This window comes from Helicoverpa zea, chromosome 23 (assembly GCF_022581195.2).
Source record: "Helicoverpa zea isolate HzStark_Cry1AcR chromosome 23, ilHelZeax1.1, whole genome shotgun sequence".
Lineage (NCBI taxonomy): Eukaryota > Metazoa > Arthropoda > Insecta > Lepidoptera > Noctuidae > Helicoverpa > Helicoverpa zea.
The window spans coordinates 10018636-10043763 of NC_061474.1; the positions used below are offsets into that span (position 1 = coordinate 10018636).

At 37.3% G+C, this 25128-nt stretch overlaps 3 protein-coding genes across 5 annotated transcripts in view; all 3 read right to left on the minus strand.

Moving 5' to 3' along the window:
* Positions 1 to 23: 23 nt before the first annotated feature.
* LOC124641754 lies at positions 24 to 7262 on the minus strand. The gene is made up of 6 exons (XM_047179939.1): positions 6954 to 7262; positions 6543 to 6683; positions 4903 to 5778; positions 4652 to 4790; positions 1154 to 1392; positions 24 to 788 (listed from the first exon to the last, which is right to left on the minus strand). Exons 2-6 carry the CDS (start codon positions 6678 to 6680, stop codon positions 522 to 524), a joined length of 1659 nt encoding a protein of 552 aa, XP_047035895.1. The 5' UTR covers positions 6681 to 6683; positions 6954 to 7262; the 3' UTR covers positions 24 to 521.
* A 1784-nt stretch (positions 7263 to 9046) lies between these two features.
* LOC124641758 (probable calcium-binding protein CML49) lies at positions 9047 to 10210 on the minus strand. Its single transcript, XM_047179947.1, has one exon. The coding sequence runs from the start codon at positions 10160 to 10162 to the stop codon at positions 9386 to 9388; it is 777 nt and encodes a 258-aa protein (XP_047035903.1). The 5' UTR covers positions 10163 to 10210; the 3' UTR covers positions 9047 to 9385.
* A 96-nt stretch (positions 10211 to 10306) lies between these two features.
* LOC124641753 overlaps positions 10307 to 25128 on the minus strand; it is a 28899-nt gene continuing 14077 nt past the window's right edge. Inside the window, exons 3-12 of one of the 3 annotated variants that reach the window (XM_047179937.1) lie at positions 21991 to 22193; positions 20981 to 21036; positions 20762 to 20833; positions 20137 to 20387; positions 15753 to 15836; positions 13517 to 13684; positions 12998 to 13130; positions 11992 to 12177; positions 11525 to 11663; positions 10307 to 11094 (exon numbers count right to left, since the gene is read on the minus strand). In XM_047179937.1, the coding sequence (XP_047035893.1) occupies positions 10949 to 11094; positions 11525 to 11663; positions 11992 to 12177; positions 12998 to 13130; positions 13517 to 13684; positions 15753 to 15836; positions 20137 to 20387; positions 20762 to 20833; positions 20981 to 21036; positions 21991 to 22193 (1438 nt within the window). In that variant the 3' untranslated portion in view covers positions 10307 to 10948. Of the gene's footprint in view, positions 11095 to 11524; positions 11664 to 11991; positions 12178 to 12997; positions 13131 to 13516; positions 13685 to 15752; positions 15837 to 20136; positions 20388 to 20761; positions 20834 to 20908; positions 21037 to 21990; positions 22194 to 25128 lie in introns of all 3 variants that reach the window. The other 2 variants (XM_047179935.1, XM_047179938.1) reach the window with 2 other exon arrangements.

Consider the following 25128-nt stretch of genomic DNA (forward strand, 5'->3'; position numbering starts at 1 on the left):
GTAATGAAATAAAAGAAATGAAGTGGTGGGCAAACAGTGTATTTAATCTAAATATAATATCTTTGACTGTAGGTTTGTTCATTGGCATTATTCTATTATATTGGTGGCTGTCGTCATTACAAAACATATGTTTCTTTCAACGTTTCTTATAACTTATTTATATGGCACAAGAAAGTATCGGAATCATTTGTTTGTAAATAAGTTATTTAAAATTAATTAACATTACAGCGTTAGCGTTTTTTACCCAATTTATTTTAAACAAGGCCAATTCATAAATCACTACAGCAACTATTGCAACTATTATAAACTGTTTGATATTATAACATCAGATCGAACTTCGTCCGAAGAAACCTAAAGCTGTATAAAAATTATCAAAATTGTATTCTCCACTCGACGCTGTGGAGTCTCTCTGAAATATGAGAGTCATTTTCATAGATATAAATACATATATCTATGAAATATAAATGCAACGCAAAATACATATACTTAGGTACGAAGGCTTAAAAATGATAAAATATAACTCAATTCCCCACCGGTACAGGGATACTACTAGGACTCTGATAATACTGAGGGGCTTCATTCAAAGTAGTAGCTCCGATCACGTCACCGCCAGCGACCAATAGCAGCCGTCTCTTGCGATGATGACGTAGCAGTGACGTCACGCTCACGAAGCTCTGCTCGCCGCGCCGAGCGAAGCCGAGCGCGAGCCGACCGTCCGGACGACGGCGGATACCGACGTTGTGCACTGCGTTTGCGCAGGATACGCTTAGAGTGTACGCGTGGTCTGGCTGTGAACGATAAAAGGGAATTTTGAAAATTACGAGCTATTTGGAATTTACACAAAGTTACTTATTCATATGTATGTCCTACACAACTACACTTTTAACTATTTATATCATCGTTCGTTATAGCTGACAACAGGGTTCGATATACCAAGCTCTTTCTTACAAACACCACTAGATTTATATACACAGTGTTACATAGTGACTATGACTTTTTAGCTTCTGTAAAAGAGGATTAAAACTACATCCTTGTCAAGTTGTTTGGTTTTGGCACTTGCGCTGATGACTAACAATGCCCTTGCGGGGACTACATTACAAAGTACAATCATCCTTAATCCGGAATATTTCAACATAAATAATGAGATATTTACCTGACTAGAAGGCCTCAATATGAACGTTCCATCAGGCTGTCCCCTCAGCAAGTTCTGTGCCTCCTGCCTATCTACATTCATATAGTACGGCTCATTCTCCACCGGCACCGGCAGTGGCCTGTCGGCCATGCTGGTGGTGCCTGACTTGGAGTCCGGCCACTTGCGAACCTCGTCGGTGGTGCCATCAGCCTTGTGGGAGTCCGCTTCGGAGTGGTCTGATTGATGATCGTCATTTGTTTCTGCGAATGGAGATTGAAAAGTGTTAGAAAGTTAATTAGGAAAAGCTAGATTTGATATTTAGATCGCGAATGTGTCGTACTGCATATTATTATCTCTAGCTGTCAAAACGGTGTCATCTATAAACTCTACATACAGCATTATCATCTTTTTCACCATTCCTGTCAAGATACTTTTCCTTCTTGGGTCAGGATTAGAATTATGAGCAAAGTGCAATTTATGCAAAGCTTGTGAATTTTCTTATTCACATCCAATTAGACTTTATTTATTCGTTGTCTAGGTAAATCGACTTTGAAAACATCTACATATTTACTAAGTGATCTATGCTCTGATATGTTAGATACTCTACCTGTAACCACATCAGTAAGACAGTGCACGATGTGGTAGAACATATCTACCACAGTGCTGCCGAGTCTGCTGCCCAGGTTGTACATCAGTGGGACACTCACTTTTATGTACCAGCACATCTTCACTACACTGGGTTATGGGGTAAATGTTACGTTGGCAGCATTCTGCGTAACATTTTTGTCAACAAACTGACCTACTGCTATTATCTCTTTTGTTCCTAAAATTTCTTCACCTTCTATTTTTACAATAACTTAATTCCTACTATCCGTTCTGGAACCATATATTTTGCAAAGTAAGTGAAGTATACCAGCTGACATGCTTACTAGACTTTATGTGGAACTCGAAGATGAAAAGAATCAAGGATCGAGATAAGAAATAAAAGTCCATAAAAACATATTTCAGACAGAGAAATGAAATCTCCGCTGACTAGAAAATCAGGAGAGAAGATGTCAAACTTCCAGACAAACCTATGATTTCTAAAAGGGTGGATGACTTAACACGAGAGACAATCAATTAACTTCAATTGTTATGATACGTGAATCAGACGTGAGTCACAGATCCAGACGTTTACGAGCTAATTGACACTTTTTAATTAGTAGTATCAAGTTATCTGAATAAAAAAGATCTATGTTTTAGTCGTAAAGATTCTACAGTTGAGACTGATGTCACGAAAATCACGGATGATTTGCTCTATGATAATCTTAACATCAAAAACAGGATTTTTTTACTGCTTATGTTGAATATTATTATTGTCCCAAACTCCGTAGAGGGAACACAATTTTTTGACACAACACAACACTGATACAATTAATGAATTAAAAAACTTCACAACTTTGAACAAACAATTTTAACGAAAGCTTTTACTCATTTAACTTTAAATATTCAACCAACGAAAGTATACAAGGCACCGGGCGACACTCCGGCGCACTAATAAGGAGTAAACAAATAATTGTTTCATACACCATCACTTTTTTATATTATTTGTTTTGACGACTAGCTTGCACCCGCGGGGCTGCTTGCATGGGAAACATCTGGTTGGGAATGGCTGATTCTTTCTTCCTGATGATAGCGTTAAGAACAATAAATATATAATTAGATCTACGGAGGGTTCAAAAACCAACCAAAATTGTCGAATTATTTATTCAAAAACTAATTCAACTTGGCACTTATGCCAAAGTTTGAATAAACAAAGCAAACAATATTGACTCCTGTCCAATGAGTCGACAAACAATATTGACTCCTGTCCAATGATTCGACAAACAATATTGACTCCTGTCCAATGATTCAACAAACAATATTGACTCCTGTCCAATGATTCGACAAACTATATTGACTCCTGTCCAATGATTCGACAAACAATTTTAATTAATGTTGTTTGCTAAGAGAAAGCATTTGCCAAGTGACAGTATGTGCACAATGCATAAGAACGTAATCAATTGTTTAATACTGATATCGATAAAGTAAGATACAAGGTTTTATGATGATATGTTAAAAGAAGATCTTTGTAACCACACAAAATCATCAGTCGCGTTCTCTGATGATGACGATGAACGAATAAAAAAACAAGCGAAAATCGCCATTTTTATATGAATTTCTTTAATTTTTGTGACAAAAACATGACCTACGTTTATATCGACAAATGAACTGCGCCCCTACAAACATGTGACGCAGGCGACACATGTTGTTGAGGAAACAAGAAATAAAAGCGATGAGAAAGCAAACACCACGAGTATTGTCATTGATATTAATTGTGTTACTAAAGATAAATAAACTACTACAAAATATGGAGAAGATAAACATCTAAATATACCTATAAGCGCACAAGATACTCACTGGATACAAGACACTGACTAATTCCGTTTATTTACAACCAATAAATAAATGCCCAAATAAAATAGAAAAATCTATTGGTACTTAATGTACACTACTTCAAATTTTAGTTGTGTTTGTCGTCGTAAGAGAAAAAAGTAAAACTACTACATATATCCAGTACTAGCTTCTGCCAGTGGTTTCACCCGCATCCCGTGGGAACTACTTCCCGTACCGGGATAAAAATTAGCCTATAGCCTTCCTCGATAAATGGGCTATCTAACACTGAAAGAAATTTTCAAATCGGACCAGTAGTTCCTGAGATTAGCGCGTTCAAACAAACAAACAAACTCTTCAGCTTAATAATATTAGTATAGATGAAATTACTGGAATGCTACTGCTCCACCTGCGTCTTAACGCGTTAAATTTTGGCATTACGCAGATGTGGCCAACGTTTTAATGTCAATTTATACTAATGGCAATATTAATAGCATTAAACGTTAAGCGATAACTCGGGTGTCGGTTTTTTGGACACATCAAAGGGCTTTAGTGCGTAGCTTAGAGCGCTAAGTGATGTTGGCTACATTAATGCCGTCTCATTGCACGCATGCAAGGACGAGTGTAGATACTTTGTTTAAGCGGTAACTGCATTTTACGAGCACGATAATGGAATGGTCAAATGAGAAAGCTTTAGTTTTTAGAATTATTTTGTGTGCCTAAGTTTAACCTCTTTAATGTGTGTTAACGCGTTACTTCATGGGGAATTAACTCTTGCGGCATTGTAACCTAAGTGTAGCCAACACTCATTTTTAATGCAATAAGTAACGTGTAGTTGGCCATTGACATTAACGTTAACGCTAACGCAGGTGGAGCAGGAGCATAACAAAGTCTTCCTTGTTTCTTAATCGTTTTCGTGTCAAGTTACACCCTGGTGTGCCCTAATTTTTACTTCGCCAGTGATCTCACTTGCTTTTCAAGGTCGAACCTCAAAATAAATGGATGAATCATCATTGACATGATTTGGATAACAATCGAGAGCTTTTGTTCAGCAATAGATATAAAAAAAATATTTGACCTTTCTTCATGGTTGGGTAACATGCTTGCCTTTTCGTAATCCAAAGCGATTCTCGAAAATGCTGAGGATGTACCCCAGCAGTGACTCATCCTTCTGCCTGTAGTTCACGTCACAATAATCCTTGTGCAGCTGAACGGGCTCCAGATAGTCTTCCACTGGTAACTTAGTCTGACGGAGAGGAAATATTGTAATAAGTATATAATGAAAATATGTTAAAATCAATCGTTACTTCATTTAAAACTAGCTTGTAGCAATTCACAGCATCTATCATTATACTTACTTCAGTTTTTACTTCGATCCCTTCGACAGGTCTAACAGCATGTACAGAGTCGTACATATTAGCGACACTGTCACTATTCTCATAGTAATTAGATGTTGATTTCTCATTCTCCACCTTTTCTTCTTCCAGCATCTCAGTTTTCTTGAAGAATGGCACTTTGAACGACTGAAACAGTTCTTGAATCTTTACGATACAAGGTTTAACATTCACTCTTGTTTCTAGTGGCTTTTCTTTTTCCTTCTCAACTTCATTGTAACATAAGTCTTCGTAAAAGTGATCGTCAGGATATTTGTCACTGAATTCATCAGGAGTTGACAATGATTTATATTTATTTCTACATTCAGGTTTCCTATATGTTCTAGCTATGTAATATCTACTATTTCTCTTCATGGCGTAGTAACCTCTGTCGTTTGAACTTTCTTGTCTCGTGAACTTAGCTCTTATATCGAAGAATGGATATTCGTATGAGCTTAATCTGAAGAGTTTCTTCTTCTTTGGGGTTCCTGCATCCATAGGCAGGTATGAAGGTGTTCTTTCAGCTCTTTGCTGATTTCTGTACAGGAAACTCTTGGCGGGAACTATTCTTCTGATCAACTCTTCGACTGAGCTCATAGATGAGTGAGTGTGCACTGCATCTTCCTTTCTTCGATGCGTAACGGTTTGGTACTGACTCTCGATATCAGATTTGTCTGTTGTTGTAATTTCTGTTTGTTCGTGGATTGTTGTTGTTTTATCTCGAAAATTCAGCTTTGCCATTGTTACGTCTTTGTTTTCTAAATATTTATTGGGATTCAGTTTCATATCTTCGATGAATGTGATGAATTTCTTAGCGTTCGCTTTCGGTTTCCATAATTTTACGATTCCTTCGGTGACGTCCTGAAAACATGGTTAGTCATATCTAGTTAAATAAAATCATCATCCAAGCATATAAATGAACAACGGCATTAACTTAAATAGCAGAGTATATGCATTTTGGAAAATGTAAGAAAATAATAATAGCTAGCACCTGTCAAATTCAGCAGTTGCTGAACCAGTGAAGAAGGTAATATTATGCTAATTCAGATTAACGCGATAAGTCAAGTCTCTATTAATTTAATTAGCCTGCACTAAATTGATAAGGTTAACTGTCCATTTCATATTGTATTCATGTGTCATGGCCGGTCAACGCACACAGCTGTATTCGCACACTTATACAAATACACGTATATAGGTACATACCTACCGTTAACGATAATTTTCATTAGTTCTCATCCATTAGTAATCCAACAATTTGCGTATAATGTATTTGGAACGTACATTGTTTTATTTTCAAGATAGATAGTTAAAAAAAAAAAAACAGATTTTTATAAGGTATTTCACAAAGTTTAACTAGCTGCAACGATTAAGACAATTGCATACAGTGATTATTATCGATCTAGTGACGGAAATATAACACGTTTTCAACAATTTTATTGATACGAACACTACATTTTCAATAAGCCTATTTTTTTATCTGAAGAAAACTGATATATGTCAATCTGTATCATTTCATTTCACTAGTATTCAAACCTATCTCAAAATATGCATTTCGTTATTATAAAGATGAAGAAGGATAGTAGGATCCCTTCCTAATTTCTCCTCATCAATAAAACACATCTTACCAATAGCTTCCTTCCATCCATGGTCTTCACCCTGGCAAACTCCACAAACTCCTCAAGGTCCCATTTCTCCAGAAGCGTCACCACTCCTTCTTCATCTAACTCCTCCAATCTCTTACACTTCTTCTCATTCCTTTCCATTATCTGTTAAATATAATTTTATTATTTATATTTTTAACGACTTCCCAAAAAGGAGGAGGTTCTCAATTCGTCGGGATCTTTTCTTGACTAGGTCTTAGCGGAACATATTCAGCTTCTATGTCTGCAAGTCGTTATTTAATTCCAGGACATAAGCTTAAACACCTAGAATGATCGTGTGGTTTATAAAGATTTCCTATTCTACTTTATTTTATGGTGTTATGAAGTCCATTGTGTTGCCAAGACGATCATGACATAAAAGATAAGGATACTTACTGACAATAACCTAGTACTATTATTTTCACCACATAATAATCCAACATTAAAAAAAACTTCACCAGTCAAATTTTCTCACAAGAACTCACAAAAAATATAAATAACACCATCAAACTGACCAAAACGGACCTCACAGCAGTCACAGCGTAGCTACGTGCGCAAGAGTCGCGAGTGACACAATGACTTGGACACAATTAACTCGATTGGTCATCAGCCATGGTGTAGCTAGCGACACTGGACAATGGCTGTTTAGGTTCAATTCCTGCTGCGCAGTATTTTTGACGAAATTTTAAACAATCCCCGATCCCAAACAGGAGTGTAAACCATTTTCTATAATTAATGATTGATTTGAAGCAGCTTATTGTAATTTGCACTCAAATGGGTCTATTCCTAACAATATTTTGTTAGAGACTGTTTGAAACAAAGTTATTAGTAGCTGGATGTTCTTCGACAAACGTTTAATTAGGATTTGTTAACATCTATGGAATAACCAATATACCTAGTTCTTGCTATTTGGTCTATTAGCAAGTCCTTATTCGGTGTATGTTTGACTTCTTGTGCAATAGAATTTTCATGTTAGGTATTGTCAATCATCTCTTTACATTTAAGGGTGTAAAGCTTTCATTTCCCAAGCAATCTTTGTGAAGCCCGAGACGTTCCTTCTTAATAGTGAAGAATAGAATGTAATTTTTGCATTATGTGATTTACCGATATATGTAAGTTACTTAGATTAGTAGAAAAATACCCTTTAAGAGAAGATTAACTAATAATGTACTGAACTTTGCAAAAATAAATATGCGTTTGAGGATAAAGTGGTCATTGTGATATGCTGCTCGGATTCACTTGTTGTGTGTGACACGTTTGTATTAGTCACGAGGTGAATTCTAAGTAATTGATCAGCTAGCTGATAAGAATACAGTTTATTTACAACACAATGTTATTGTAGAAATCGCATAGATGTAATAGAAATCGACACTAACTCTTGCCGCAGTGGGACTTATAGTTGAATAGAACAGATTGTAAGAACTCAGTGGCTAATCATCCATGTTGCTTCTGGCTCATTTGATGATAGCTCGTTCTCTGAAATAAATATTGAAAATAGACCTCTTGATTTCTTTGTACAGGTATGCACTGTATTGGACAACATACACCTAGTTATCGCTTTGCCGTCAAAGGGCCATCGCTTTGCTTTATATAATCAAATAATAAATTAGGTCTCAATTATGATTAACTGACTGTCTTTCGCAAAGAAACCACCTGACTCTCACACATCCTTAACAAGGTTAAATAAAGTCATTAGATACCACTACAAGTACCTGATCATGAGCCATCACTGTACCATCAAAAATACACCTTAATTCTATTGCTTAGAGTCTACCATCGCTTATCTAAATTGTTGCACCAACGTTTTATACCTGCATTGATGAAATACCAGATGTGTTGCAGTTTCAATGGACCTTAATATGAAGGTTTAAAGTTCATAGTCGCTTGTGTCAGGTGTATAATAATAGATCTGGTGACAAACGGGAGTCAATTGGAGAGGTGATGTCATTATGTTTGATTGTTTAAGATGTCGTTTGTTTTTTTTTTGTTTGTTCTTACTTCTTCTTTTTTGTTATTACCATAGTTATCACGTATGATACCTTATGGTCTTTTTATCTTGATGATAATATGATTGTGGCAAAATTGTGTAATTGGGATTACTTGTACAAAGTACTTGCTTATTTTCTGTGTTTGTGTGGTCTTTTGTCTAGTTTTTTGTTGAAGTAGGTACTTATTTTGTAATGTGTGTCATAGTTTAATTTGCATTTTGGTAAGTTTCTGTGAGTAGTGAATCTAAACTTAGCAATAACAACAAATCTGTCGTCAAGATTGCAATATACCCTATTTTGCAGCATTAGGTACACAAATAATATCAGGTGATGATACACACCTACTCTGTGATAAATATTTGGAAAGTTGGTACTTGCACATTGGCGTGCAGGTGATCGATTTATCAACATTATCCGTATTTCCACGTAATCTTTTAATGCCATCGATAAGATATCGAACACATACTTGAACATTGGGACAGAAAGAAAGAAAACATGATATGGTATCAAAGATATTTCGTTTATTTTCAATATTTTTATTATTTTCCTTTACAGATCAATAATGTATTTTGCCTGTCAATTTACGAGACATCAACAATAATACTTTTTTGAGGTACGTACAATCGATCGATATATCGATAATCGAGTAATTTTAATATTTCAGCACACATGGATAGCATGATTAGGGCAAAACCCTGCACTTATTCCACCTTATCAACGGATGTTCCGATTAACAATGCTTTGATAAAAGTATAAAGCGATGATAAACACGAGTTTCTTCGTCGTCATACAGTCTTTGTTCACATTTACACTAATATTCAGAGTCATAGTTTCAGTCGTTCAGCTGATCCTACACAAAACATCATACATTTTGTGTGACACTTCTTGTCCAGCAAAAGCGATGTAGCAGGAATTGTGGCTTGGGTGAATCTTTCCTGGTGTCACCGACAGTTGGTATCGAGCTCTTCCAACGTACAACGTCTCTCCAGATGCAGTTCTTCCACCTGGAATAGCTCCAGGAGGAACATTACCATTTGAGGCTGGAACCCAGCGCAGATTCTCAGGCTTAGCACACAAAACTTCGATGTTCTGCACTGAAATCTCCTTTCCGTCGTAGACTACTGATGCGGCGTTGTGTCTTACTGACAACTTGCCTGGCATCAAATCTCCGTTATGCCAGCCACGAATCACCCAGAGTGGGCTTCCATCCCAGCCTTCGTGTCCTCCTACAACTGCCCTTCCAGTTAAAGAACTCGCCATCATAGCGGTGGTGGGTACCCAGTCATATTCTCCCGAAGATTCCACGACCTGCACTTGGTTGTCTCCCTGGGTGACTGTCGTCTCTCCGTGGTAAATGTAGTTGGTGATGTACGTTGACTGTCCACCATCAGGTGGTGGTGGCGCCGGCGTCGGCATCGGTGGTACTGCTACCGGCACCATCATAGTTCCAGGAACGTAGTAAGGTTGTGGGTATTGAGAAGGAGGATACCCGTAGTCCGGTGGTGGCGGGTGACCTTGTGGGGGGTATGGAGGGGGCCAGCCGCCAGGAGGGGGAGCTGGCCAGCCTCCGGGAGGTGGTGGAGGTCCGCCGTAGTAGCCGTGTCCGGAATAACTCATTATTGCTCTGTATGTCACACAATACTGAAGCTCCACACAAAATGTACGCTTTATATGATATATTGACAAGCGGTATCTTATCTCTCTAATAGATACGTGTGTTATGATTCATATGGAGCGTTACTCACAATAAAACAAAATGACTTTCGCTTAAATTATTATTTATTCGTCAATGTTAATAGTACACAATAATAATTTATTACATCTAGTTCTATTACTATATTAACGACATTGGAGGGAGTTAGAAAAACAACTGTACAAGAAGAGAAATGTCACACAAACATGCCGTGACGAGCACGAACGATACTAGCTAGCGTCATGTGGCTATTATTGATAACAAAAGGATCTGAATATTTCGTCATTTTCATGCTAATATTGATGACGAATGAGTCCTCCGTATACATCTGTATGCATCATTGAAGTAACATGTCGATTGTTAAATGGATCATACATAACATACAATTTAAACACAATAACACGTACCTACTCCTGTTCTACATAATGATAATATTATGATTCAAGATTCATGCATATCTGATGCAACTGGTCCTTTGACACACAAAACATTTTAACAAAGAGGATCAAAAGAACCAAAATTAAGAATACAATTATCATCAGAGCGACACCATCCATTATGACAATACAAATGCATAACATGTTGCAAATAAAACTTTCTCTAACAATGAAATTATCTCTACATGTGTAAATGAGCTCGGAGAGACTGATCCAATGTAAAACCTTGGTCGGCCATCCTTTAGTGAAGAGTTACGAAGAGTTGGAGGTCCTTCAGGTGAGCACGACAGCGCGGAAGACGCAGCGGTTGCCATCCATGAGTGCGGGCCACACAAAGGACTTGATGAGGTCGGAGCGACGGTCCCGACCCTCGCGACCTTCCGGGGTGAAGCGCACGTGCTTTTCGGGGTTCATTACCACTGGAAGTAAAAGATCAGCGTTAGTGGGTGTGTTGTAATATATTTTGTAAGAAAAAACAACAAACTGTTACATAATAATGTGAGCACTTAAAATGTATTGTTACTTCAGGTAATGCAAATTACAATTCTGTCAACGGATAGGCAAAAAGCCGCTTCAGAACAATGCCTGATGGCCCTATACATAACTTTAGACCAAAACCCTTGATACATATTTCAGTGTTATTGTCAAATGGCTAGCATCTACTCAGCAAAAACCCCGACACTCGTGGAAACACTCGAGGTTTCTAGCATTATATTGTCCTTGGAATTAAATTGATCACATATGTACGGTAGGCTGCACATCAGTGGTAACTGTCATGCACCTTAACTCAATAGTAATAAGTAAGATTTTCCTATAAAACTGTTACCACTGATCTGAAGTTGACTGTACCTGGCGTGAAGTCAGTGTCGATGCGCAGCGGCGGCGAGTGTAGGCAAAGTGGCCAGGCGGCGCGACAGGCAGCGGCCGCTAGAGCATGCAGTGCACTGCAGCTCGACAGGCATGGGTACTCGCGCAGGGTGCTCACCACCTGGAACGAAAGGAGGGTTAGAAATAGGCTGGTCATTTGTTTCCTTTAGCCTATTGTCCTACTGCAGAGCAAGGGCAAAGCTTTCCATTTTTCTCTCTGTCTGGCTGCCGGTCAGCGAGGAAAGAGTCTTAATGCTAGTCTGGTTTAGAAAGTCAGCAGTCGTAATAAGAAGAGTCTGTTAAAGTTCATTCGAAGCATTCGGAACATCGCACGAGTCGCTGAGCTGAAATTATTGAGTAGAAATGCAAAGTGTACATGGCTATATGCGCGCACTTGTACTTGGAATATAAGGCAGTGACATCAAGTTTGGCGTGTCTTTTGATCTCACCTGGTTGATAACCGTCCGCTCCGCGTCTCCGAGTGGGAAGTTATGTGCAGTAGACTGCAGGACCCTAGTGGCAGCAGCCATAAGTCGAGCCACGCTGGGGTCGCTGGAGCCAGGCTCCACACCCAGCAGCGTCTTCATCTCGCTCAGGCGCCGGTCGCGGAGGCTGATGACGGCGCGGAACGATAGCTGGGATGACAGAGCAATAAGGACTTAGTAAAAAACGTATACTTCAGACACATTTTTTATGGAAAAAATATCAAATACGTGCTGTCATTCAATCTTGTTTGTCATTCGCTGGCCTGAATTAGTTTCCAATAATCCCCCAATTATGAAAATGATTGCTTGATTTCTAGCAGAGGGGCAGTCAGGTAGGTCGGTCTATTCCTCAGCATACATACATGGGATTATATGAAATTAGATCAGATTTCTAGAGAATATTCTACTGTTATAAATAATACTGTGACTCATATTCAAAACATACTGATAATGCCAGCTATGTAGCCTGAATCACCATTATTTACGTATTTGTTTTATCATTGAAAGTGGTAACGGCATGACAGATATCAATACTAAACAAAATCAAATCGTGATGGCTAAGGATCTGGCACAATTTTGTCACAAAGTTTTAAGAGTTATCATTATCATAGTTTCATAACTATGTACTTATGGTGCCAATACTGACCGAACGACTCTGTAAACAATACCAGTCAATCCAAATTCAGCTCTTTAACCCAAAAGAAACTTCACTATATAATAAAGCTTTGTTCTTCGCCAGATACCAGGCGAGCATATTTCAAAAGAGGTGAACATAGATACTCACAATGACGACAGAGAAGATGATCTTATACTTGAGGAACATAATTCCAATCAAGCATATATTATGATATCAAAGGAATTGTACACTTCCGAATGCAGCTATATGATGTAAAATAAAGTTTTACTCACTACCAGTCAAGATCAGATACCAGGCGAGCATATATCAAAAGAGGTGTACGCAAATACTCACAACGACGACAGAGAAGACGATCTTATACTTGAGGTGCGGCGTGTGACGCAGCTGTTCCAGCGCAGACAGGGCGGGGATGGTCTCGTCTGCTGCACGCGACCATACTGCGGCGTACTGCGATACCAGCTTACTCCTGGAAATGACAAGTTAGATTGAGGTCTTAAGCATGTTTCGAGAGGACTGAGGCTTTGGTAGAAGGGGTACAGTTAAAACGAAGTATAAACGAAACACATCAATTCGACATGGAATAACAGACTACTCAGCATATTTTTTTTCGTCAGAATGCCGCTACGGCTTCATTTTACTTTTCCAGATAACATCATGGCGCGATCCAAATGACTTTTGTAGCTACATATTTCGCACTGTACCGTATCACGGGTCTTTCACTATTTCGTAAAGTTTAATGATTGTTATCGCATCGAAGTCGGTATGCCGTCGGTAGCCGTTAGAGTAATAGCCGCCAGTCCGGGGGTCTATAGAGCTCATCAACTTCAGTAGTCTAAAAAAAGCATTAGGTACCTGTCAGGATGCTGGTTGGAGTCATCGCTGTCGGAGTGGTAGCCGTCGCTGGCGGAGTCGGTGGAGCGCGGAGTGGTGGCGTCACTGCTGGCGGGCTCCTCCTCGCACATCTGGCCCAGCACGGCCGCGCAGCCGCGGGAGTACGTCATCAGTACCCCTGCTACCGGCCTGCGAGGAAATATACATGGATGAGAAGCCTAGTCACCGTAGCGTCATGGAGAAGTTTTCAAATGCAGAATACGGTCTCTTCAAGTTAAAGATGTTCAGGATGGTTTGCCGTGAACTATACTTGAAGTGCAGTAAAAAGCATGCGTTTATGATTGATGAACACATACTTAATATTATTCTAATCTGCTGAAAGTATTTGCTCGATAAATCTACCAATGAGTCTGACAAAAGTCATTTAGCAACATGCTATCTTCAATGATATCTCCAGTCTGTTCAGATAAACCTTCAACATTGATCTGGTGAAAGCTTAACAATGGATTAACAACAGTTGGCACTTGTTTATCCACAACAAACTCGTAGGCAGTGCTACTATCTGATAGTATAACATTAATAGGCGCCGCTAATATTCCATAACTAACTGTTATGAGAACAACCATCTCACAAGCCTTTTCACCGAAACAAGAATTCACATAACCCGAGTTAACCAGTTTAACCCTAACATTAACCGATTCCCACGGCCGCTGATCGTAAACTTCTTCTAACAATGGTTAGTTCTGAAGTAAGTAAAAACTTACACAACGGAGAAATGTATGGGAAACTATTGTTCGTTTCATAAGAGGAGAACTATTTTAATTTGATTTGGTGGTTCCGTTGCAACGGGTACTCTGGTCTATTTAGAATTAATTGCTGGTTCATTAGATCACGGCTACCTTTATAATGGCCCACTGCGCTGATGGCGCTATAATATACTTAACACATGTCTTCCACAGTCATAATCATAATCATCAGTTAGTGTTAAGAAAAGTTATAAGTATTCAGTATCATTTTTATTACTATCAAATATCCTCGTGATGTATGATTGTTCTCTTAAGGTATGGATATTGACTATCCCTGGTTTTTAAGTCAAGTTTTATTCTAATTTAATTCGATCTTTTAACGGCCATGTTCAATTAAGAGATTCTTGTAAAAGAAGACTGATAGTCGAATTGAGCAAGCGTAGTGTTCAATCCTTTTTACCCAAAAGCCTACTTGCTTAACCTGCAAATTTTCTTAGTACACAAAAGCTACTTATTCAAACCCTTACGCTATATTTTACGATGTGAACAATAAAAGTTACCTAACTACAATAGTAGGTAAGTACTACTTACAGAGTAACATCTCACTAACTTACGAAACTCCAATAACGAACAAAAGCTTTCCACATTTCAAATAAATTGACGTTCTGTGAGAATTATCTAACTCGCTATTGCTATCGGATATATTTGCCAACCAGTTTGGAAAGTGGAAACTACATATACTTTCCACCTTTCCATGTTTTTGTTCCAACAATGCATGGTGCTATAAATTCATCGTTAACTTTTCTTCATGTGAACATGTGAGCAATATTGAACTTTATTACGTTGGGTATAAGGTTTGATTTCATATGGGAGAGTTTTCTGATAGTTCGATGCTTTTTATAGTGGAAAGTTTTAAAGGCATCGATATAGCATTTAGTGGGATTAATAAGTACCATTGCTTTTGTCATTGATACTTATGATAAATTAATAGCTAATAGTTGAAAGCATCTGCAGATGGAAAGCCTATGTAAGGAATATTTCAACAGCCATAGAGAAATTGTGAAAAGTACTAATAATATAGCATGAACATGAATACCATTGGTATTGGTGCGTAGTTGGTAGAACTCAAAGGTTTTATATAATGTGCAAAATTATTTAACAATCCCAGAAAGTCTAATGCCCGTTTTCACCAACAATCTCTTAACGTTTCCCTAACTAAGTGTCACATATAGTAAGGGCTCCCCCAATAATAAAGGTTATAAGGGACACTTAAAATTTGGTGAAAACGAAATTCGTGTGTGTCCCCCAAAGTGTTCCCCAAATGCTCTAAGGGGATCCCTAAATTTAGGCGTTTGTTGGTGAAAATAGGCGTAAGTGCTTATCTGTCCCTTTTTGAGGACACATTTCCCAATACAAGTGCACCGTAGTACGCTACTGGCCCCAGTCGAGGACGCCCCAAAAATTTTGATGTCCCCATTTAGGGACAGTGTCCAATAAGTTTTTGAACTCACCCCTCGTCATAGTCACAGTGTAATACGGTCATCTTTCTTCGTCTCCTCACTGCGGTTCCGCCCTTGCTGCCAGATTCCGCGGAACTGAGATAAATAATTTGAAATATACATATATGTATGAAGTATGTATGTGCATCTTGGTGATCCTGAAAATACCTGATAAGCTGTAGCCAAACAGCTAATTTCAGGATAGCCAAGATACGTCTTCATACTGTAAACTTCATGAATCATAATGTGCTTAGATATGTAAGTGAACCCCATTTATCGTACGATAATACGGTGTTTTGCATCTCTAGTGCGTTTCGTGAAGGAAAACTGTCTTTTGTTTTCAATAAAACGAAAGAAAAACCTGACATTGAAAATGATGTTCAATGTTTTATACACGACCCCGCTGCAGCAAGAACATGGTATTGTGTTTTAATTAAAAGAATGACAGTTTAACAACAATTTCCCATCCCATATAATATAAGTTATTATAAACATAAAACATAGCCTGAAATCGAACCAACGACCCGATAAAACCAGTGAGCCTACCGATACCTGACACCAAAATACCGATGGTAGCATCTCCATTCACAAAGTATTTTATCGCTCATAAAATATACAAAAAACCAGTTCCATGCATTGTAAACATGTGTGACTGAACACATCAATGATTAGCAGTTTTTGAGGAAATTTCACCAGACGTACAAAATAATTCTCATTAAATATTGTGATGTAATGTGTCGCACGCTTGTGGAAAGCAGCTTTCTCTCTTATGTCAGCGTTAAGCAATGATTTTAGGGTTCAGCGGATAATTAATGAATCCCTTTGAGTCGGTAATATGTGTATATGACAAATGTAAAATTACTGTAAATTTAGGAATATATTTTTTTAGGATATCCTGAAGGATTGTTGAATTGTATCATCATTATCATCAGCCTTTTTAGTGATCTCAATGCCGTCTGGTTATATTGTCGAATTGTCTACAAATATTTGACAAGTATTGGCAAAGATCTCCTAAAACGTTAGCCTGTCATATCAGTAATTAAATAAAAATAATTATCCAATCTCGATTTATGATCCACATCTCACATGACTGTTTCAAATAAATACCTACCCTATACCATTGAATTTACAGTTGATTTCCCAGTAGCAATTAGTAATGTTCAATGCTAAACGGAGCATTTAAAATAATTGCAGTAAATTGCAGTGATATGATACGATAATGAAGTAGCTCTGTGTTAATGCGAGAATAATAAATTTGAATGATGTGCTTATGTAACGCCGCCTGGGAATGCTTGTATGATAGACAATCATTGTCATGTAACGTAGCATACAATTTGCATATTAACATGTTTTGTTACTTAGTAGGTAATTGAAAAGTCACACCTGTAGTAGGTAATATAAGATCTAGGTTTAGCCACTGTTGTGTTCCTGGATTCTGGACGATATGAAGAAATATTTGTAAAAATGGTTACCTATGTATATTGAAAAAATATCTTCAGTTGATTTAGGCCAAAATATATTATCCGTGTAGAGAAAAGTAGTTTGACGGGACGTGGGTGAAACCTCGGGAAACAGTTAGTCAATCTTATTCATGTGATTTTAATTGGGGTTTCACTATTGGAGCGCCTAATCATAATACGATGCAATTTAACGCAAAAATGTCGCCTAAGTTGAAAAAATATAATTTTCAATACCTATTTCCGGGATGTTTTTGTAGTATTGCTCATACCTGCTCCAAAAAGCTTTTTCTTCATCAACGAAATACTTATTTTAACTACAGGTTAATAAATAGTACCTAACTATGTAAGTTTTTCGTGAGTTTACTTTACCCACGGCAATTTTCCTGAAGGTTAATCTTAGGAAAATAGGCGTTCTGTTATTTCGACAGCTCAATAGGAGCAATAACCAATTCTTCGTGGTTATTACATTGTTTCCAATCAGAATCGGGGATGTCGTTAATTATCATATTTTTTCTTAATTGAAGACTGAAACTAAAATCTGTGTTACAATAAAGATTAGTCAAAATGCGATGTAGATGAATATTTTGTTACATACATAGTTTTAATTTTCCCCCCTTTTTTATTTTTGTTAATATGTATGTAATTTTAATTTGTAATAGGTATAGATATGAATGTTAATATTATTGTAAAATACTAACAAATAAATTCAAAATTACTTCTATATCTCTTCTCTTAAACAGAGCTCGATTATATCCAAATTAAATTATAGCAACTAAGCTGTAAAACGTGATACAAAAGGACTACTAATTATATAACTGTGAACAAAAACAAAAGAACAAACAATAGCACAACACGTTAATCTAGAAGAAATTATTATGAATGCGAAACTGTTTACTCACACAGCCAGTTTAACATACATGCACACGACATATTTACATAACCCTCATAATGCAAAGATAGTTTTTAACCGAAAAATATAAATCTGTCAAAAAAGATTTTGAATTTTGAGCGACAGATGTATCATGTTTTATTAAAAAATATAAAATATGAAATTACTACTCACCACTTAGCAACCACTTATCAGATTTGAAAAATTATTTCAGTGTGAGATAGCCTATTTACCAAGGTTAATCCTATTCGAGTACGCCAAGTGTTTCCAATGGGACGCGGGTCAAACCACTGCCGGAAACTAGTGTTATTACAGGAGTAAAAAGTTTGAGATTTAATAGGTGAATCCGACAGATATTACGCACACATAAGTACTTAGTACTTAAACACACGCTCATCTAGATTACTCACACACTCATACATAAGCGTGTATTAAGCACATAATTATGTATGATGTGTGAAGCCTTCCTTTTCCTTGATGCTATCAAACTCCACACAGTGACGTGTGTATGTATGTTAGGTAATAAAGAAATATTATTGTACTGCTGTTTCCTTATTCATGTTGCCTTTTTAGTGTCGATACAAACATATAATTAGCTAGATCAATCGCTAATTCTAGATCCGAGAAAGCTTATGGAAGTATTGTTGGTAAAGAACGAAGCAACTTTGGTAGATCCTACTTACTTAATAGCTAATTAAATGTTTTCGTAATCTATAAACATGTTCAAAACCTCATTAGAAAAAAATATCCTCACGAATTGAAAACCTCCTCCTTTTTTGAAGTCATCAAAATTGCAACATTTTATTGTAAATTACTAAAAAAGTATTTTTAGTTAAAATAAGCTTCGTCGTAATCAGTTAAATAATAACTGAGAAGTTAATTGTTATAGCACAAATAACTTTTGGTAACAAGTGGTTTTAATAATTAAACAGAGTAATTTGTTATGTTTATCTTGATTACAATCTTAAGGACGTAATTATTATGTGATATACACGTTCAGTTAATATGTGGATAAGCAAGAATATTTATTGTTATTGAAAGTCATAAAGTTGTGCGTGTGAAGTGAAGAAGTGAAGGATATTATCAGTAAAAGGCGTGTAACGGCTAAGTAATAAAAATATGACCGGTGAGGTAGCTAATGGCCATTTACTAATAATATCTGGGCCGGTAAAATAAAAAGTATCTCTTTAGAAACAATTTTTTTTAAGAGACAGTAACCTCACAAGCTTGTTTCGGTATAACTTCTTAGGGGTCATGAGTGCAATCGGAAGTGCGGGTCTATTTTTAACAAAATAACTCGGAATACATTAATATTTTATATCAATCAAGATCCTCATTAGTAAACATCAGAAATCAATCACTAAAAACTAGTTCATTCTCTTATTATGTCAGTAACACGTAACATCATCAGCCGATGACACAACTCGAGAGGAAACTAATCTAATTAATCGATAAATCAATCGAGTATTAATCGAAACTTAACGCAGGTTCATTTTAAACTCGAATGATAAACGACAAGGAAAGTCGGCCGACCACTTTCTAAAATAATTACGATTTAAGATTTAAATCTACCTTTGAGACTTATTTTGGTTTATTTTTAATTTATTATAATAATAGCCTGCAGTTTATTATTAATGGCGTTCTTTTCTGAATGTTGCTTATATTAATTTATCTTAAAGATCTAAGTAAGACATTCTAAGTTTTTGCATAAGGAATTGAATATGAGGAAAATTATTTTAATACTACTAGAGGACCCCGAGATGTTGAATTAATTAAATTTTGTACTAAAAAGTAAATAATCTACACAAGTTTTTTTCTGCATTTCATTTATAATACCCAGAACCACTGATTTGGTTTATTAACTGAATCAGTCAGTTCTTTTCTTAACAAAACAGTCTGAAGTTATTATTTGTATAAGAAACTGATCCTTATTCATATTGTTAAGGCGCAGGGTCCTCGACAACATAAACGTCTGTTTTTCTTAAAACAACTGTTTACTTTCAAAATTTAACGTGAAAATTCACTCCAGAAAAAATGGCAGACTCACCTCGTATCATTCAAATCCAGCGTGGGATCACTGCGCTTAATCTGTCCGATGCAGGCGAGCACAGCCTTGTCGCTTTCGACCCTGGCGGCGAGAGCATCCACCAGGGTCGGCAGCTGCCTCAGCGCTGGCTTGTCCACTATCGTGAGGAGTGACTTGTTGTCTATCAGTCGCCTCTCCACGTCAGCGTGGGACAGTGCCAGGAGACGCTGGTGGGATGAGGCTGCAGGGTCCTGGGTTACTGTCACTGGGGACTGTGAACAAAGGGAATTAATAAAACAGCTTGTTGAAATTGTGGTAGGATTTGTTTGCTGTTACTAATATGATTTGAAGATTGTTAATACGGGATGTAATTAAAAGGAGAAATCCTCGACTTTTCAAGTGCTGGCATGAATAACCTGACGGTGCATCCTAAGTGAGCGATCTAGATGCGTACACGAAACGGTGCGAAAACAAAAAACGTCGATGTACTGTGAAGTCACCAACGCGACGTTGCGTGCTTCGGAAGAGGCACAAATTCGTGAATTTAGAATCGCTTAACATTCGCCCACCCAAGAAGCACCTTGATTATACATATAGCATGTACATTGAGGACACAAGCTATAGAAGCCAATGACACTTGTCGTACCAGCTCCTCCAGCTTATGCAGCGCCTGCTTGTAGACATCCACGTGGCGCTGCAGCTCGTTCTTCATGGCCACATGCAGCGAGATCAGCGACCAAGCCCTACTTATTCATAGCTACTCAATAAACTGAACCAATGACACTTGTCGTACCAGCTCCTCCAGCTTATGCAGCGCCTGCTTGTAGACATCCACGTGGCGCTGCAGCTCGTTCTTCATGGCCACGTGCAGCGAGATCAGCGAGCCCGTCGCGTCCGCTGTCAGGCCGTGTGTGCCCAACCCTGGGGGGAGGAAATCATGTTAAACCTTTTTTTGGGATGATGATGGCTCTGGTTGGTTTTGGAAATTAGTGATGTGAATGTGATTTAAAAATAAATAAGTAAGATTGAATAATATAGACAGAGATTTTGTCTGAGATTACCACGCAATCATTTTATTGACCAATAAGCCTATCACATTATGTGTGGCAAAACAAGCATTAATGCATGTTTGATTCAAGAAGCGTGAAATCGTAAATAACTAAACAAAATAAATGTGTAAACATGTAACACAATAAGTGGAAACAAAATTATTTAAAGAAAAAATTACCCAGAACTTCACGAATCATTGCAAAAAACAAAATCAAAGTAAGAATCTAGTCATAACAATACCCAAACAACAGTACATAGTCACGCACCAAAACCCACGGACGATAACAAACCATCTAGCTGAAGTAAAGGAAACAATTGTAATTAGTGTAATATTTCCTCGTACTGCTGTGGCTTCCGCAGATGTATCCTTATCTGTCCATCTGCCTCCTGACTCATAAGCTTCGACCTTGGCTTCCCTGGCTACACATGGAAGTGCAGGCTAAATATTATGATAGCATCTTCCTCGCTTGGGTGAGTTATTTGGATAATTATATAAGGCGTTATTTGGGTTTGTGTATTGAGCAATATGAAGTAATTTTTCAAGATCTTTAATGTGGTCTCTGGGGGAAGTTCGTTTTTCATTTGTTTTTGTCCCCTCTATTGTAGAGCTAACGAAATCCTTCAATGTTACGACAGCTGTTTATGTTATATGAAATCTTTCTTCTGCTTCTATCTCATTGCTTTGATTTGGTAACAATACTAAAAATTAACTAATAACTAACTTTTGAAAAACTTAACTTTTAAAAATTAACTAAATTCATACATTATAATGTTAAACAATGTCCCCCTTATAAGACCAACAGCCATCTTAAACATATTCCTTACCTTGAACAGCAGCATCTAACTGCCGTCTCCTGGCATCGATGGCATCTCTAGCATCTGGCGTGTAGTGCACCAGCGAGGATGCCAGCCGCGCAGTCCTGGCCCGCAGCCCTGAGCTCTGGTCTGCTCCCAGTAGACCCACCAGGCGCCATGCTATCGCCTCGCACTGGACATCGGGCCGAGGGTTCACCTCCAGGGAGATTAGTCTGTGAAGATATGTCGAGGTTAGAAAATGTCCTAGTGTGGTGTTGTTGGCTGACCTATCAAAAGACACACCTAAAGATAGATTAATAGGCTCGAAAAACTTATTCAAAGTAATGAAATGTTTTCAAGTAGGGTAATAATTTCTTCTCTCAATCTTTATAGTGTCTTATGACTTATGACTACAGCGTATTCTAAATTCTGATAGACTGTTCTATAACTTTCAATTCGTATGACCTTCACTTAAAAATCAATAATCCTTAACGAATTCTTAACCGAGAATCAATGAAATCCATCCATAAATTAATGCTTCAGGTAGCACTGTCGAAACAGTACTGAAATTATAGTTTATTTTAAAAGAAACAATATTAGTAGCCATTGCGTCACATTTACAAATAACTCGTATTAAGGGCATCCTTTAATTAAAAGATGGCGTTTCGATATAACTTGCGAACATCGCACCGCCTTCGTTAACATTCCTCGAAATGTAATTATTATGAGTGCTCCCATTCTTTACATCTTAATTGCTAAATACTTTGTTATTATATTGCATATTCCGTGCTGTTGCAAGGACGGACGCGGTACTGGATATTTTGGATATTTTCTGCAAAGCTTACTCCTTAGCTAGTCTTCTAAGTAGTTTTACACATTCTCACTAACAAACTTTTGCGTTTATAATATTAGTATAATTACTCTTCATTTCATAACGCTATTAATTTAAATTGCTTCTTTCTTCTACCTTGTTTGTGTAACCTCACTTACCTCCACCGTTACCTCCTTAACGTCAATGGTTACATGAATACCAACGTTTTCACCGTTCTATCTAAACACCGAACTACAGTTACCATTTACATGGTCACACATTACCCATAAGCTGTTCGTCGTCTGACCATCAAATGAAGCACATAACTGCTCCTAACGGTGTTTGATACAGATGCACATCATTACTCCGTTCCTATTCTCACATAATATATTCCATGTGTTTAACAATGAGCCCTGTTATCGCGAGTTCAAGATAACCAGCGTTTAAAGTAATTCAAGCGGTTTTTGTTTATGTTTCTAAGATCGTTTGAAGTAGGAATCGTTTCTATTGTTCGTTTGTTACCGTTCTTAGTTCTTTCGTGGTGTACGGTTCGTGGAAGATGAGGTGTACTGATTGTAGATTTATGGGAATCAACAGCTTCTGCCGGCGGTTTCCGTCGCGTCCCTTGGGAACTACAGCGCGCCCGGAAAAAAGTAGCCTTGGTTTTCTTGAGAAATCCTTTGAGCATTGAAAAAATCGTCAATTCAATTAAATAGTTCCTGAGATAAGGGAGCTCTAACGAATAACCATAAAATAAAACAAACTCATTTATTGACGTTACGTCTTATCCGATTTAGCTAAGATATGGATTTCCGAAATAGATTACTGCAACGTGAGAACGGATGTAAGATTCATAGTTTTTATCCGATATTGCCCAGCAATTTCCTCAGGATTCTAAACGTCGGAAAACAGAAGAGAAGCATTTATCGTAAACATAAATTGCATTGTATGTTATAAAAGGTTTATTTAGGCAAACATCTCTTACAATGAAATCCGTTTCATTATATAAAATTCCAGTTGTCTTCAATTTAACAGTGTAACTTCAATCATACAATTAGCAACTGCATTTTTCAGTGACGCGCATACATTAGTGAATTCCTTTCAGTTTTCAATTGTTTTAGTGAAATTGCACACACGATCACATTCGCGTTTCATATCGCATTGTAGACATTTTCTATTTCTATTGAGTCTTCAATCTTGATATATTTGTGTGTCTCTGTGTTTGTTTGTTTGCGTGTTTTCTCTGTCAACAGTGTTGTAAGCTTTTCTTTGTTGAATGTTGTAAGAAGCAAGCTTATTGATTGCCTAGCAGAAGTTTATGTTTACGTGTGTGTCTGTTACCTGTTCAGAAGTAAATGGCTGAATGGCTCTTTATCTGGCTGTGGGAAGTAGTTCCTTCAAGAAGTGGGTGCAAGCACTTGCAGAATTTAGTAGTACATATTTTTTCAGATTAGGTATTTCATAAATCCTCCGATCTAGTTTCTTTTTCAATTAAGTGATTACAGAAATTTATTTCTAAAACACAGTCATTAAACTGATTTTAGCTCCAGTCTGCATGATTGACATGACAACTACAACTCTATATTTATAAACAAAAATTGTCGTAACCATGGTAACCACAAATGAACGCCGACAGTCAAATCTCATAAGTATGATTACAAAATGGCGGATAATCTCGTTCACGCTTCAGATAACAACAAATTCACGAGACGTTGCGTGCAAGTAAGTATTTATTATTACGTGGATGATGTTACATTATGAATAATATACTGAACATGTATAAACAGATTTGTAAGCAATTATTATTAAGTAACTTTGGTAATGATGTGAAATGGATCCGTTCACTCACATCTTACTCATCTAAATTTTTTTTTTTTATAATTGTGCCTTTTGTTTTTTGTTTCTTGTTAGTGATTTTTTGTTACTCGATTCTTTTATTTTTATGTTTTATATTCGAAAGAAGCTCTGCGTGTTTATTTCCCTCGGGACTCGGACGAAACTGCGGATGCTAGCTAGTTTTAAACCTAATATATTTGGATTGTTAATTAACTATAGGTACTGACTTGAAAGGTAGCTTTCCGTATTTGGAATTGGTTTATTCAAATCCTTTTCCTTTACACCCATATTTCTACAAACTACACTCTACCCAAGAACAAAACTACATTGACTCAAGCTATAAATTACAAGAAACAACAACCTCAAAACATAAGATCCCTCACAGCCAATCAATACAGGTCCATAAATTTCACTGCATCTCCAAACCCGAGGGTCCAGGAACAGGTCAGACCGGTGCACTTTCACCCAAACAGACAAAAATTATCATTACATATACATATACGACGTTAAGACCATTCACA

Excerpts from the sequence above, each read along its gene's own strand:
- LOC124641758 (XM_047179947.1), bottom strand. The coding sequence starts at position 10,162 with ATGAGTTATTCCGGACACGGCTACTACGGCGGACCTCCACCACCTCCC.
- LOC124641754 (XM_047179939.1), bottom strand. The coding sequence starts at position 6,680 with ATGGAAAGGAATGAGAAGAAGTGTAAGAGATTGGAGGAGTTAGATGAA. Across the intron at positions 5,779-6,542 it reads TGGATGGAAGGAAGCTATTG|GACGTCACCGAAGGAATCGT; the intron begins GTAAGATGTGTT and ends CCATGTTTTCAG. Across the intron at positions 1,393-4,651 it reads TCGCTTTGGATTACGAAAAG|AAACAAATGACGATCATCAA; the intron begins GCAAGCATGTTA and ends CTCCATTCGCAG.